This window comes from Brassica napus, chromosome C3, assembly GCF_020379485.1.
Source record: "Brassica napus cultivar Da-Ae chromosome C3, Da-Ae, whole genome shotgun sequence".
Lineage (NCBI taxonomy): Eukaryota > Viridiplantae > Streptophyta > Magnoliopsida > Brassicales > Brassicaceae > Brassica > Brassica napus.
In genome coordinates this window covers 64,802,573-64,816,942 of record NC_063446.1, presented here as the reverse complement: position 1 = coordinate 64,816,942, position 14,370 = coordinate 64,802,573, and the positions used below count along the sequence as shown (strand labels likewise).

At 38.3% G+C, this 14,370-nt stretch overlaps 2 protein-coding genes, 1 non-coding gene and 1 pseudogene across 3 annotated transcripts; 2 read left to right on the top strand and 2 right to left on the bottom strand.

Moving 5' to 3' along the window:
* Nucleotides 1–7,997: 7,997 nt before the first annotated feature.
* BNAC03G63730D lies at nt 7,998–9,144 on the top strand. The gene is made up of 3 exons (XM_013830218.3): nt 7,998–8,171; nt 8,261–8,398; nt 8,935–9,144. The coding sequence occupies exons 1-3, from the start codon at nt 8,081–8,083 to the stop codon at nt 8,949–8,951; spliced, it is 246 nt and encodes an 81-aa protein (XP_013685672.1). The 5' UTR covers nt 7,998–8,080; the 3' UTR covers nt 8,952–9,144.
* Nucleotides 9,145–9,430: 286 nt separating this feature from the next.
* LOC125583872 (protein PLASTID TRANSCRIPTIONALLY ACTIVE 14) lies at nt 9,431–12,128 on the bottom strand. Its single transcript, XM_048751402.1, has 12 exons — nt 11,959–12,128; nt 11,714–11,872; nt 11,502–11,639; nt 11,299–11,424; nt 11,088–11,216; nt 10,906–10,995; nt 10,676–10,826; nt 10,494–10,603; nt 10,326–10,397; nt 10,137–10,242; nt 9,860–10,054; nt 9,431–9,752 (listed from the first exon to the last, which is right to left on the bottom strand). The coding sequence occupies exons 1-12, from the start codon at nt 12,013–12,015 to the stop codon at nt 9,631–9,633; spliced, it is 1,455 nt and encodes a 484-aa protein (XP_048607359.1). The 5' UTR covers nt 12,016–12,128; the 3' UTR covers nt 9,431–9,630.
* Nucleotides 12,129–12,146: 18 nt separating this feature from the next.
* Nucleotides 12,147–12,220, top strand: TRNAT-AGU. Its single transcript has one exon. It is a non-coding gene; the product is annotated as a tRNA-Thr (tRNA).
* A 109-nt stretch (nt 12,221–12,329) lies between these two features.
* Nucleotides 12,330–14,035, bottom strand: LOC106384697 (annotated as a pseudogene).
* Between the last annotated feature and the right edge of the window lie 335 nt (nt 14,036–14,370).

The window sequence follows — 14,370 nt, the reverse complement described above, 5'->3', positions numbered from 1 at the left end:
AGGATTATAATTCCAACTTTCCTGAATAAAAATCCTAAGTCTAGCTATTTCCTTTTTAAGCACCAAAACCCCAAAAACCTGCTATTGAACAAACACTTGTTCAATATAAAACTGCAATTTACTTTTAAAACTCTTAAAACATCTTTGCTTAACAAATCATATTAGAATCCTTAGGTTCCCTAGCTCCCTGTGAATTTGATCCCTAAGTACTACAACTCGACCTCTTATTTGAGAGAGTATAAATAACTCCTTAGGGTAATTTGAGTGGTATCAAATTTGGCGCCATTGCCGAGGAGCTTTGATTGCATATTTCTAATTTTTGTTAAGTATTCTGACAGAAATTTTTTTCTTGGATTTTCAGGGTACATGCCCAGCAGTACCAGAAGCAACAAGGAATCTCAATTGATATTCTCACCAGATCCTGCAAGTTTGGAACGCACGATCCGTAAGGAAACGCACTCCCTATCGACCGACAACAACACTTCCGTGTCGCTCGATTCCGCTCAACCACCGTCGACCCAGACACCAGTCCCGTCGACCGATTCTCGCTCACCCTGTCGGTCGACAACACAAACCTTCCGTCGAACGATTCCCTTCACCCGAAATCGATCGACATTCCATCTCGGACATCGATCGATACTGAACCGCGAGACATGGTTGCGCCTTTGATACTTGTTCGGGACAACAATGGAGACTTGCATGACCAGGAGGGTCATCTGCGTATATTAACATGTCAGAGAATAAATGCTCAGGGGGCTGCAATCCCCGAGCATGATGCTACTACTACAGGTACTACCTTACCTGTAGATGGGGCTGCTCAACCCAGGACGTTGGCTGACTACAACCGTCCAGATCGCTACTACACCAACAGATCAGCCATCCTTCCTCCCACCATTGAGAGGGATTTTGAGTTGAAAGCGCAGTGCTACACACTTGTGGGACAGTTACCCTACTATGAACTATCCCACGAGCATCATATTGACTATCTGGAGAGGTTCGAGGATCTGATTTCTGCTATTAGAGTCGAGGGAGTCTCTGAGGACTACCTATAATGCAAGCTTTTCAGATATTCACTTGCTGGAGAGGCTCTACACTGGCTCAAGCAGTTACAACCAGGATCACTTAAATCCTGGAGCGACATCAAGAATGCATTCTTATGCAATTTCTTTGATGAGGCGCGTGATGAGGACTTGAGGAGCAAGATTGCTACATTCACTCAGGAGCCTGCAGAATCATTCATAGGCTCTTGGATCATATTCAAGTCCTACCAGAGAGACTGTCCATACCACGGATTCAATGAAGTACAGCTACTCGGTACTTTCTATAGAGGCATCGCGGTGCAGTACCAGATGGCTCTTGATGCTTCCAGCAATGGAAACTTCAACACCTGGAATCCAGAGGAGACAGTCAAGGTGATTGAAAACCTAGCATCCAGCAACAACACTAAGAACACTGATTTTGAGAGGAAGAGATCTACCACCATCCTTGGGAATGATCAGATGGATGAGGTGAAGGCAAAACTGGACAGTGTTCACAAGCTTCTCAAGAAGCAGGTCAGCTTTGTTGAAGATGCAGAAGCTGTAGAGGGTAGAGCAGAGGAAGAAGAAGTAAACTACATTGGTGGAGCTGGATTCCAAGGAAACCAGAATCCATGGTGGAAACAGAAACTCCTATGGAAATAGGAGTAACTTCAGCCAAAATTCACAGTACCAGAAACCCTACAACCATAGCTACAACAACAACATGAATTTTGGAAGTTCCTACTACCAGAAGCCACCGCCGTCTACTCAAGAGAGCAAGATTGAAGAGATGCTCGATAGGGTTCTTTAGGCACATCAGCGAATGACTGTGGACTTCAATGGGAAGATAGATTATGTCTACACTAATCTGAACATAAAGTTTGAGACTTTGAGCTCTCATGTGAAGAAGATGGAGATACAGGTTGTGCAGACAGGAGATGCTATTATGAGGCAGGAAGCTTCAACAAGAGGAGTGGGGGATGATGTGATGAAGCACCACGTGAATGCCATTATTGAGGATGACTTTTGGCAAGTGGTGAAGGAAGAGAAACTGCAAGAACACGATTTCGAGGTAGAACGTTTGATGAGTTTCGGTGGGTCACATTGGTGTCGATCGACACCAGACACCGAGCATCGATCGACATACACCAACTCAAATCGATCGACAGGAGTACTAGAGCATCGATCGACAATGCCTACAGAGTCAACCGTGACTTGCAATGCTGTGTAGATTTTAAATCACGAGGAGTTCGCAGCAAAACACCCACATCCGCCCAACCCTGACAATGTCCGAATCGATCGACATGCCAACAGCAACGTCGATCGACACTCAGAAGCTAATATCGATCGACAACCATCACCGCCTATCGAACGACGTGCACCTATTACCTACCGAGTGCAGATGCCGATGATAGATGTAGCACGACTTAACGCACTCAGGCCAAAACCTAAACCTTCAGAACAACCACCGGAGCCTGTCAGGACACCTTCAGATGTTGGAGATGATCCCATGGAAGATGATAGGGTTTCTACTGGAAGAACCCTAAGGAGAAGAAAGGAAAAAGTGGCAAAACATTTGAATAGGAGGGCTAATGAAAAGGAAAAGGAAAATTTCCAAAAGAGAGTCTTCAAGATTCCTCTACATAAGCCATTCGAAGAAGCTTATTACAGCCACAAATTGTGGATGTTCTTCAGAGAAACCAGAGAGAAAGAAGAAGACATTAGAAGAATGTTCTGTGAAGCTAGAGAAAAGATGAGGAGAAGGATTACATTGAAGAAGAAGAATGATCCTGGGCAATTTGCAATACCATGCACAGTGCAGGGTATTGAATTCCCACATGCCATGTGCGACACAGAAGCATCAGACAGCATCCTACCTAGAGTTATGGCAGACCATCTAAGTCTGCAGGTGGAGCCTTCGCAGGAATTGTTCACTTTTGTGGATTGTTCCCAGAAGAACTCAGGAGGAATTGTGAGAGACCTAGAGGTGCAGATTGGCAATGCCTAGTTCCAGTTGATTTCCATATCTTGGATATCAAATTAAACTGGAGCTCTTCTCTACTACTTGGGAGAGCCTTCTTGTCAACAGTGGGAGCAGTATGCAACTTGCAAACCAACCAGTTGTGTCTAACACTCATCGATCCTAACTCCAAACGAATTTGGTATTTTCAGAGACCCTAATGGCTACGCAAAAGCCATAGATGGCCGCACACTACACGTATCTCAAGAAAATATCGCAGATATCCTTCAAACAACCAATGGAGCAGACAATCTGTTCATGCATCAACGCAACAACCGAGAACAGAAGACTACAAAGGAGTTCTATGACACAGCTAGTGGCATAGAAACCAGCTTCAAACAACGATCTCGCCATACAACCCATCCATCGATCAACATAGACGTCCCAACGGTCGCTAGACAGCCAAAATTCGGCAAAAGAGCTTTTGACCTTTATGGTAACAAGAAATTCTACTGGGAAGAGAAAGATGAGTATGGAGTCTACAAAAATGATCGAGAATTTGCCAGAGATCTAGATGGACACACCATTCCTGTTCACACCAAGGATATCAGAAGACTTCTGGAAAGAACTTCAAGAGATGAACCAGCCTACATATGTCTTCCTGAACATGCTAGCTCATTCACACAGACGAAGTTGGTACCAGAGATCTACACCAAGGACGAGATCAATGAGATGTTCTATGGAGTCTGTTGTGAACATGAGAAGAACAAAGAAGCCTTCCAGATGAAGCTTGATGGTGTCTACAATCCATTGAATGATAGTATAAGTTGGCTAACCACTTGCATGGAGGAGATGAAACAAGACATAGCCAGAATTCAGAACGCGACCGACGTTGCTCGACCTCCATCGATCGACAGAAGACACCCCAATCGATCAACAACAGACAGTCACCATCGATCAACAGACACCATCACGCATCGATCGACAACCGTTTAGCCGCATCGATCGACACCAATCCGCCACGCCCACACACAATGAAGTCTCAACCAGATTTCCACACCAGAGAAGAGGTAGTTCAGTTGGTAAAAGGGATCTATAGAGCTCTGGAAACTACAGAGGATAGGCTTGATGGGAGATATGATGACATCTATTTCCCAATGGATCTTACCATCAGTGCATTGACCTCCAAGGTCGAAGCTATACAAGGGAAGTTGGTGGAGATTAAGAGTTGAATTGCGCATCGACCAGAAGCATCGATATCGATCGACAGACGCAAAAAAAAATCGATCGACACCAACCATTCAACATCGATCGACAGTGATACAAACCGAGGCCGGCTAGTACCAAATACGACATCCGACATGTCCAACACACCTTACCATGGAAAGGAGATCTCAACTGACACTTACGCCGCACTTACCAGAAATCAATTCAGCCTTGAGAGTCTTGGTGAAAGATTGCAGCAGATTGAAAACACAACTGCAGCAATGAAGGATAAATGGCGCAGATGGGATGAAGCAATGAAAGACTTCACTGGTACATGGTTCAACAAGCGCAAAGAAGAGATGGATACTTGTTTTCCAACAAGTCCTAATTCGACACTACTAGCCAAAACACCTCCAAAGTCAAGCTAAATGACTATAACAAACCGCTGAGTGGGAGGCAACCCACTATTAGGTATATTTATTAAGTTTTTATTAATTTACTATTTATGTTGGTTTTTAATTATTGCAGGTCATAAAAATAAAAATAAAAACAAAAACAAGATCCGAGTAGACGATTGCCATCTGTATCGACCGACGCTAACAAGTCGACATCGATCGACATTGCTTTACCTGCGTCGACCGACATCAACATCCTTACATCGGTCGACATCTATTCTGGTCTGGTATATCGTTCCTCCTTGTTACATTGAGTCCTTATGATTTATTTTTAACCATAACTCCGACTGAATTTACACTGGGGACAATGTAGTTTATGTCTGGGGGAAGGTTTACTGATATTTATTTACTTATTAGTCTTATTAAAAATGTTTTCAAATTAAGTTATTATTGAGTTAAGAAGGGGATTATGAACTTATAGATTTTTGCTAGATATCTAACCACTCTTTAGCACCATTCTAGACTTTCTGATTGCAGATAGTACTAAAGATAATAAAGTGGATCACCTGTCAACTATCCACTCTTGCTAAGATTGTTTTGAAGGAACCAAAGCTGACCTCCAACACTAAACCTGACACAACTGTTTGTCTTGGGGCTTGGTATACATGGGATCGGATTCTTCAAACAAGTCTGGAAGGTAAAGCATTGTGTATATAAATTTATCACCCTTTCTCTCTCTATTTTCGAAATATAGATTATATAAAAAAAAATTGTTATGATATTAGAGATTTATTAGGAAGGAATTCGAACAGGATTTGATGGCTACAACCATTAAGGCTTGATTCATAAGAATTTCATAGGTAAAGGATTAAAACATGGCTTGGTGGCTACAACCATTAAGGCTTTCTTCACAAATAATCCTAGAATATAGGTCAAAAAGAAGTGAACATGACTTCGTGGCAACCACCATTAAGGCTTGATTCATGGAAGCCTGTCCAATCTTAGTTAATGATCTTGCATATATGCAGACTTTGACCAAGAGAGAAAATTAGTAGAGAGAGAGAGGATATGAACTAATGTTTACCTGCAGGTCCAGATACTTGTTTGAAAATCCTAGGATCCTGTGATCGATACTCCCAAGGTAAAGCCTTCACTTTTATTTTATGCTAAGAAATGAGGTTGGTAGAGGGGAATGAAAGACAAGATTATGCTTAGTTGTTGGCTAGATGAATTTGGTTGCTAAGCTAGGATATAGTATGATGTACTTTTGTGATTAGGACTTCTTAGATGTAGATTGCAATATTGTAGAGGTGATGATTCTAAGTTTTAAATCATATGAGTCACTGCTGTTTTTAAAACCTCTTTCAGAGAACTGCCTGTTTGTTTTGCTTGAGGACAAGCAAAATGGTAAGTCTGGAGGAGTTGATAGACTATGGATTTGACCCATTTTCATCCATAGTTTATAGGTGTTTTTTACTAATAATTATATTATTATAGAGTCTATTTATTATATTTATAAGATCAGGAATGTTTTGGAGATAAGTGATGACTTTGGAGCATTTTAGAGATATTTGGAGCAAGCACCCGAGATGACCATCGAGATCGACTATCACTCGATATTGGAGAGCTAGAATCGATCGATACACAAGACATGGTGTCGATCGACAACGAAGCGCGCAGGAAGCCCGTTTGGTCACAGCCAACTTGAAGCCCAAGGTTTAATTATTTTACAAGATTGCCCCTGACGAGTTTTTACCCTAATTATATAAGCTTTGCCGCCATGTTAGAGGCAAAATGTGCTTTCTTTGTATTTCATTGTTTTATTGATAAATAGGAGAGAAGATCCAAAGTTATAATTTGTGATTGGAACTCCATTGATATCTATATTATTATTCTATGAAGTTTTTATACTTAACTGCTGCTATGAATTGCTTAGCTATGTCTGAGTAGTTTTCTTGTTAGATTTTAGGGTTTAAATAGGTTAGAAGGGATTAGCCCCAACTATAGATTGCTGAGTTGTGATAATTATCTTTAGGATTGTTCATTAATGCATGTGTCTAGATTAGCTACCTAGAATCTGCCCTTGGATTGATTGATAAAAGCAATAGCTTAATTCTCATCCTGAAAACATTCCAATAGAGCTATGTTTCTTGTTATGAGCAAGGCGAGAGCTGATCTAGTGAGCTTAGTAAGCATTCATTCAACATGCGCATAAAGCTTGACTAGAGCGCGTCGATCGATATCACACTTGAATAATCGATCGACAGTGCAAAAGGTGTATCGATTGATACTCCCATTGGAATATCGATCGACACTTTCTATTGATCAATATAACGAGAGTTGAGATCATAGATCTAGTTAATAGACAACAAGTCAATGCCCGCAAGAGCCGAAAGACTTGTTGGTCAAATAGTTGAGCTTTACATTATCATGCATGCAACTCATTAGGCATCTATAGGATTATAATTCCAACTTTCTTGAATAAAAACCCTAAGTCTAGCTATTTCCTTTTTAAGCACCAAAACCTCAAAAACCTGCTATTGAACAAACACTTGTTCAATATAAAACTGCAATTTACTTTTAAAACTCTTAAAACATCTTTGCTTAACAAATCATATTAGAATCCTTAGGTTCCCTAGCTCCCTGTGAATTCGATCCCTAAGTACTACAACTCGATCTCTTATTTGAGAGAGTATAAATCACTCCTTAGGGTAATTTGAGTGGTATCAATATCGTATGTCGCGTCCTCTATTCCTTTGTATAATCGAAGCCGTTGAAAGTTATAACAACTACTTCACAAAAATAAAGAGATGCAGCGGGCATGGTTGGATTATCACCTTTGAAAAAAGTAACGATCGCATTTCGGATGTTAACATATGGTCTTCCTACTCATTTGGTTGATTTAGAAAAATCAGAGATAAAAAAACTCATTTTGCGCTTCGAAATTCGTTAATTGATCATTTGTGGAAAATATATACTAATGGTGATGTTTAAGTTAAATATATTATGTTTTAATATAATGTAATGTAATTTTTAAGATAATAAATGTTTGATATAAATATATAATTTATAAGAAATTTGTGAAAAATAAAATATAAAGAATCAGTTTGTAAATTTTGTAAATAAAAAGTATTAGTCATAAAAACAAAAAAGAATATATTTAAAAATATTCATTTTTAGGGTTAAATATAGAGTAAATAATTAGAGAGAAACTCTACTCTATTTCAGAGTAGTTTGAGATGGTTTTAAAACTTTGATGCAGATTTCAAAAAAAAAATCACATACATATATATACATATTCTTTTAAGTTTAAGGCCCTTGGGCTTCAATCTTCACAGATGCAGATAAGGACCAACCATGGCGGATGAAGCCCATTTTGAACACAAAAGTAGCCTTTATGAACACCAAGTCAGATAAAGACATCACACACACACACCAAGTCAGAAAAAAAAAATATCACAAATCAACAAATTTCAGAAGAAGAAGAAGAAGAAGAAAGGATGCCTCTGAGTGCGACGATGGTGGGAGCTTTGCTGGGTCTCGGTACCCAGATGTACTCCAACGCTCTCCGCAAGCTCCCTTACATGCGCCGTAAGTCAACGATTCCAAATCCAAATTTCGATTTCGATTCCGATTGGATTATGTTTTTATTGAAAATGGGATGTTTGAAATGTGATTAGATCCGTGGGAGCATGTGGTGGGTATGGGACTTGGTGCTGTGTTCGCGAACCAGCTCGTGAAATGGGATGTTAAGCTTAAGGAAGATCTCGAGGTCATGCTCGATAAAGCCAGAGCTGCCAATGAGCGCCGTTACTTTGGTATGTCTCTGTCTTTGTGGGTTTTTACTTGTTTGGTCTATTGTGTTTGGCAATGGATCTATTAGTATAATCGGAGGGTTGTAACTTGTAACCCAAAACACATGAACATTAGGCTGAATCATTTCGGCTTTATGGTTTGATTCTTCTTTGTTAAGCTCAAAGGTTTAAGCTTTTCAAAAGTTAAGTCACGTAGGCTAGCTCTGTTTTGTAAGTTAGATAATTTGAGTAACATAATGTTTTGTATTGCCAAGCTCTCTCAATAAGAGTGGAAAGATAGATACTTTAGAATTTTCTTTGGCACTAAAATGAGATCAGGCTGCAACTTGTAAGTAAATACTATTGCATTACCGGATACGCAGACATATGTTAAGTTCAAGGACTTGCTTTAAAAATCTCTAATTGTTATTGATGGTGAGGGCTTGCGGAATTGGAGTTTGCTTTGTTGATTTAGTGTGCATACTTAGATTTTTGACCTTTTAAATTACATGACTTTGGATTTTCAATCTTTTCTTTTGTTTTTTGTTGTTGTAATGCAGATGAAGATCGAGATTAGTTTTTGAGTGATCTTTGAAGTCTCCAGAAAATAAGTATCTTCCGCTGGAGGCAGTCATCTCAAGTGCTTGTTTTTGTTTGATTTGATTTTCTCTGTAAAAGCTTAGAGCTGGTTCTCTTTTGCTTTGACAATCTGAATCACAAGGTTCTACTTGCACCTGGCTAATAATTTCGAATCATAAACCTTTCAACGATTTTACGGTTCACATGTCAAGGCTACATCTTTCATTTGCCTGATTGAAATACAAAAAGTTCAGGTTTATAACTTGGCTCAAGTTGCATAAGAAAGCAATATGAATTGCTAGGAGCAGATATATAACTACATGTAAATGTGCAGGCAAAAGAAGAAAATATTCGTGGAGCTGCCCATTCAATACAAATGCAGATAAAAATGCAAAATTTCAGGAAAAAAAAAAACAAGTTTGCGGTTTATAGCCTCTTGTAATCGGCTGTTCTATTGTTGAAGACATGGAGACCAAAAAGGAAAAAGGTTATGATTTATGATCGCAATTGAAACAATCTATAACACATTTAAACTAACTGTTTCACACAGATGCATAAGCTTACAATGAACAAAAAACAGTTCCATGGTGCAGTTTCTAAGTAGCTCAAAATGGATTGAGGACCAAGTACGGATCTCAGAGCTAAATCCGAAAGAGAGAATCTTTTTCAGTTTCGGATCAAAACAGTAACCGTTCTTGATAGATGTCAAGCGCCTTGATGATCTTTCCAATGAACATCTTCCTGTGCATTCTATACTTAACAGCTGTTGCAAACGTCGTCCTTGCTTCCAACATTGAATCTGTTCACAAAACCAAGGCAGAGCGAAAGCTAAAGCATTGATCTATACGCTGTAAAGCATCATCATCGTATACATATATATATATCTTTAAAATGGTCATATCATACCTAGCAGTTTCTGATCTTGCTCTGAGGTTGTGGGATATTCCGCAAGCATCTTTTTACATTCATCTTGCAACTCTTTAACCGCTTTTCTCTCAGCACTTGGAATTGGAGGAAGATCTATGTCTGACCAAGTGGGTAATGTTCTTGCTGCAGCTATAACTGCTCCATCAACAAAAGAATCATCACCTGATAACTCACCTGCCACAGTGTCCAACACAATAAGTAACTAACATTGCTCCCCATTTCTCCAATAGAGTGGAAACTAAAGTAACAAACTTACTATCATGGTAATAATCTTCAGGAAGACCGAAAATGTTGAAGACCGATAAAAAGGAATTCAAATGGATACGAGAATCTCCAGAGAATGGTACAGCATCCCATGGATTCTGCAGGCAGAGACATACAACATTTCATAAACAAAAAAAACTTACAAAACGAAACAAATGTGTTAACAGTAAAAAAACATTACCACAGGAGTTGAGAAGCCGTATCTTTCCATAAGCATATTGTTGTTCTGGCCTGGCATGTAGTTAATGGTCATCTGCAAAAAAAAACATTAAACTTAAAATCTTTCAATAGCTAAAGCAGTTAAGTGAGGATGACATGCTTATTGGAACATTTTGAGTCCCTTACTTACCTCTTCGCCTTTCTTAATTGCCTGACCAGCATTTGACATAACCTCAAGGATACGATCTTTGGGACGCCAATGTAGGAAACAGTTCGGTTCAAATGAATGGTTCAGCATGTCTGCAGAGAAGATGATTAAACCCGCTTAGAACCTTGATATTGTAACACTTGATTAATAATAATAACACTTACCAGCATAAGGAATCATCATATTCAGGTCTTGAACCAAAGCACCGACCCTAGTTTTCATACTAATGCATCTTGTCTGCGCGATACTAACCGCCCATATAAACCTTTCTGCATCTTCAGCAAGCCTTTTGATCTTGAGAGGAACACCTGAATGCTGTTTTTTGAAATACATTTTTTGTCAATGAACAAAACATAAAACAGACATAAACACAATTGTCTAAGATATGTTTTACCCAATTCTTTTCCCAAAACTCAAGGACTCGTTTCTGTTGTTGTCTAATAGTTGAAACAAGACCAGGATCTTGTAGCTCCGCAAGGTCTTCCTACAGCAAAAAAAAACAAAAAAAAAAAAAAAACACAGAAGTAAGATATCACCAATGCATACAACAATGATTAGAGCTAGACTCAATCAAACCTCAGTAGCTAGAAGCAAGCTGCTACACTCATCAGCAGCAGGCAGAAAATCTCCATAGAGTCTCCAGAAATGATCTTCTCGATCAAAAGAGAATAGCAAAAGACACGCTAACCTGAGATCCCAATCTTTCTGTAACCAAAACATTATGCAACATTGTTAACAAGGAGAAGACTTTGAGAACAAAGATGACAACTTTTAGAGTTATTATTACCTCAGGATCAGTTGAGTTGATGATATCGAAAATGGGATGACCAATAGGAACAATGTCAGGGAAAAACATCCAAGGGTGCTTCTGTCGGATTGTTATCATCAACTCATGAGGAATCTCCATTATCACCTGACACAAGAACAAACATTTAAAAAATGCAAGAACTTATAAAGTTGTGAACTTTAAAGGATACTAAGAAGACAGACTCTAGCACGACGGCGAGGTTCAATATCTTTAGAAGCATAGACACCAAAACCATCAGGGCCTTCCTTGAACTCAACTCCGTAAGCTCTCACTCTTCGAACATAACCAATCTTGTAGAAATCAGGATCTGCTGGCTCCAGCTAGTCAAAACAAGCTCTAAAGTTACAAACTTTTCGAACTCATATGAACCTTAAGATACTGTTTCATCCTTTACCTCGGACAAGGAGGATTCTTCAGAAGCAGGGGACTGAAACAGAGGGAAAGGTTGTGTCTCGAGAGAAGCAACTTTGATGGGTTTTACTATACTGTTTTGTCTCTCTCTTACGAAACTGCTTCTGGGTCTTGGTGCTGACACAGTTCCGCTGCAGAAACCCTTTTGTCCGGACGGAAAATTATGAGGTACTTAGACGATTATTGAATAAAGACACGAACAGAGTACATAGAGAGAGAATAAAGAACCTGAGGTTTGGAGATGAAGGTGTTGATCAGGTAGTGAAGAGAGACGGGAGAAGCCATTGTTCCTTCAACTGAAATGGGTTTACGAGAGAGAGTGAGTGGGAGACAAAGATCGTTCGTTATCCTTTTGTTTTCAAGTGTTGATTCTGTGTAGATATGTTAAAGCCGGTTAATTTTATAAGTCAACAAAAGCTTTCATAGCTCAGTTGGTTAGAGCACCCGTTTAGTAAGCGGGAGGTCTTGAGTTCAACTCTCAATGAAAGCAAATTCCTTTTTCTTTTCTTTTTTTAGTTGCTTTGCATGTATCGACTTATAGTGATGGCTGAGACAGGCTATTATTCAGATTTGTGAAGCGATTATTCATCATACGCCAAATAACTAGTAGTAAAGGTTTGCAAGTAACTAGTAAATGCATTACATACAATTGTTTTGGGTTTGTAAAGCTTTACCAAAGAAATTGTGCTGCAGAGATTCTCTGCTTGGGATACTCATAAAAGGCAAAGATTCAAAACATCAAAGCAGAGTTAAAAAGCAAGAGACAAGAAGTAAGGAATGTACATCTTATCTTCCTGATTTATCTATGTACATAAGTCATCGAAAGAACCAAAAGTGTTCTCGATCTCCGCAGTAAGTCATGTAGAGTAACCCATCTTCATCTTTGTGTTTTTCATAGATTGCAGACATCAATGCAGCTGTTAATAAAGCAAAGAGACCAGTGAGACCAAGTTTGGTGAAAAATGATCTTATATTATATGGTGTTGAGAGTTTACAGCCCGTACCATTTGGAGGAATTAATGTATTATTGACAAAGACTAATATCTCAGCTCCAGGCTTGACTCTTTTGCAGACAACGTATTTAAACTGGCCAACGGTTAGGTCTGCAGGGACAAGATACCTAAGAAAAGAGTGATAGAACATATCTATGTTAGATTAAGTATAATTTTCATGATAATTACATTACAAAGTGAGATGAAAGAGATGAGTTTATTTACTTATTCTTGTCAATGTCAGGAAGATCACTTTGTCCAGCCTTTTCCATAATTACCTACAAGTTTCAGTTTCTAAATTAAAACACATTAATGATAAACTAAATTTAGATAAAAGAAAAAAATAATGCGTACAGGGATTCGGTCAGGATACTTCTCTCTCATTCGAGTAGCTTCACCCATCCTTGCTTCTGCGCAACAAACAAAAAAAGGATTATAGTCACAAAGCAAAGCATCAAACAAACATAAGAACAAAGCTACCATTTGGTAAAGATTATGTAATCTAAAAGGGTTAAGAGACTATTTAGGCTTGCTTTAGGGCCTGACTGACGGGTGTAACCAGAGTTATGTGGTTTAATAATAAATTAATAATATTTATATTTTATATAATTATAAATATATTAAAAATTATATTATTAGAATAAATATCAAATTATATTAATAAAATTATACTATTATTTTTTTAAAAAAATTTTGCCCTCCCACAAGTAAACATAGCTAGAACCAACTTTTAAATTTCACAGGTTTAAAACGATTTGAAACGGTTTAGAACGATTTTTGCTGCAAAACGTCCACAACCGGTACCAACCGTAAAAGCTGCATTTGCGAGTGGTAGCTGGGAAACCAGTCATGCCATTCTAATTTTGCATTTATAAGAAGCAAGATTAGAATCAAAAACACGAAGCAAGTTTTGCCAAGACTTATGATCAGAATCAAAAACTAAAAAAACTTTTGTTCTGTAATTAAAAGAGGGAGTCAGCTAAGAATATGCAGCTAAAAGAAGAAAAGAAGATATGAAAGACTAACCAAGCGGACTAGAAAGCTTGAAGGAACTCTTAGCCATGGCGATTATATTGGAGTCTGCAAACTTCAAGCAAGCAAAGATCATAATTTGAAAGTATAAACACGGTCGATGATTCACTAAAAGAAGAACCCTAGAACAACAACCCTAACAGATTGAGAAAGAAACATATCCAAAGAAGAAACTGTATACTATTTGTCGAAACTAGGGCTCGTTGATGAACAAGGATTTATAGTAGAAAAATATGTAAGTGGAAGCGGTTATGTGAGCAGGAAAACGAAATCTGTTAGGTCAAGAATTGTTGCTCTCATACCATGAAATAGAAAAGTGTTATTGTTATTGATGTACAACGTAATGCTTATATACAAGAGACTGAATCCTAAGTCTAAGGGGAATATGTATATGGATAAATACAAGGTATTAGTTGTTATTATCTATAATCTATATCTCTATAAATATTGTTTGCATTAAGAACTAAAGTACCATAACTTCACTTTGTTTAGATGATGACGATCTCATTTGATATCCATTTTATGTTGTATTTGTGTGTGATTATCTTTGCGTAATATTAGATTATATTTGTAATGTATGTATGGTAAAATATTCTCCATCTACTACGTAATTCAT

Bases quoted from the DNA above. Each gene is read 5' to 3' on its own strand.
- BNAC03G63730D (XM_013830218.3), top strand. From the start codon at position 8,081: ATGCCTCTGAGTGCGACGATGGTGGGAGCTTTGCTGGGTCTCGGTACC. The intron at 8,172-8,260 runs GTAAGTCAACGA...AAATGTGATTAG, and splicing joins CAAGCTCCCTTACATGCGCC to ATCCGTGGGAGCATGTGGTG.
- LOC125583872 (XM_048751402.1), bottom strand. From the start codon at position 12,015: ATGGCTTCTCCCGTCTCTCTTCACTACCTGATCAACACCTTCATCTCC. The intron at 11,640-11,713 runs GTAAAGGATGAA...TGTTTTGACTAG, and splicing joins AAGAATCCTCCTTGTCCGAG to CTGGAGCCAGCAGATCCTGA. The intron at 9,753-9,859 runs GTATGATATGAC...TTTTGTGAACAG, and splicing joins GCAAGATCAGAAACTGCTAG to ATTCAATGTTGGAAGCAAGG.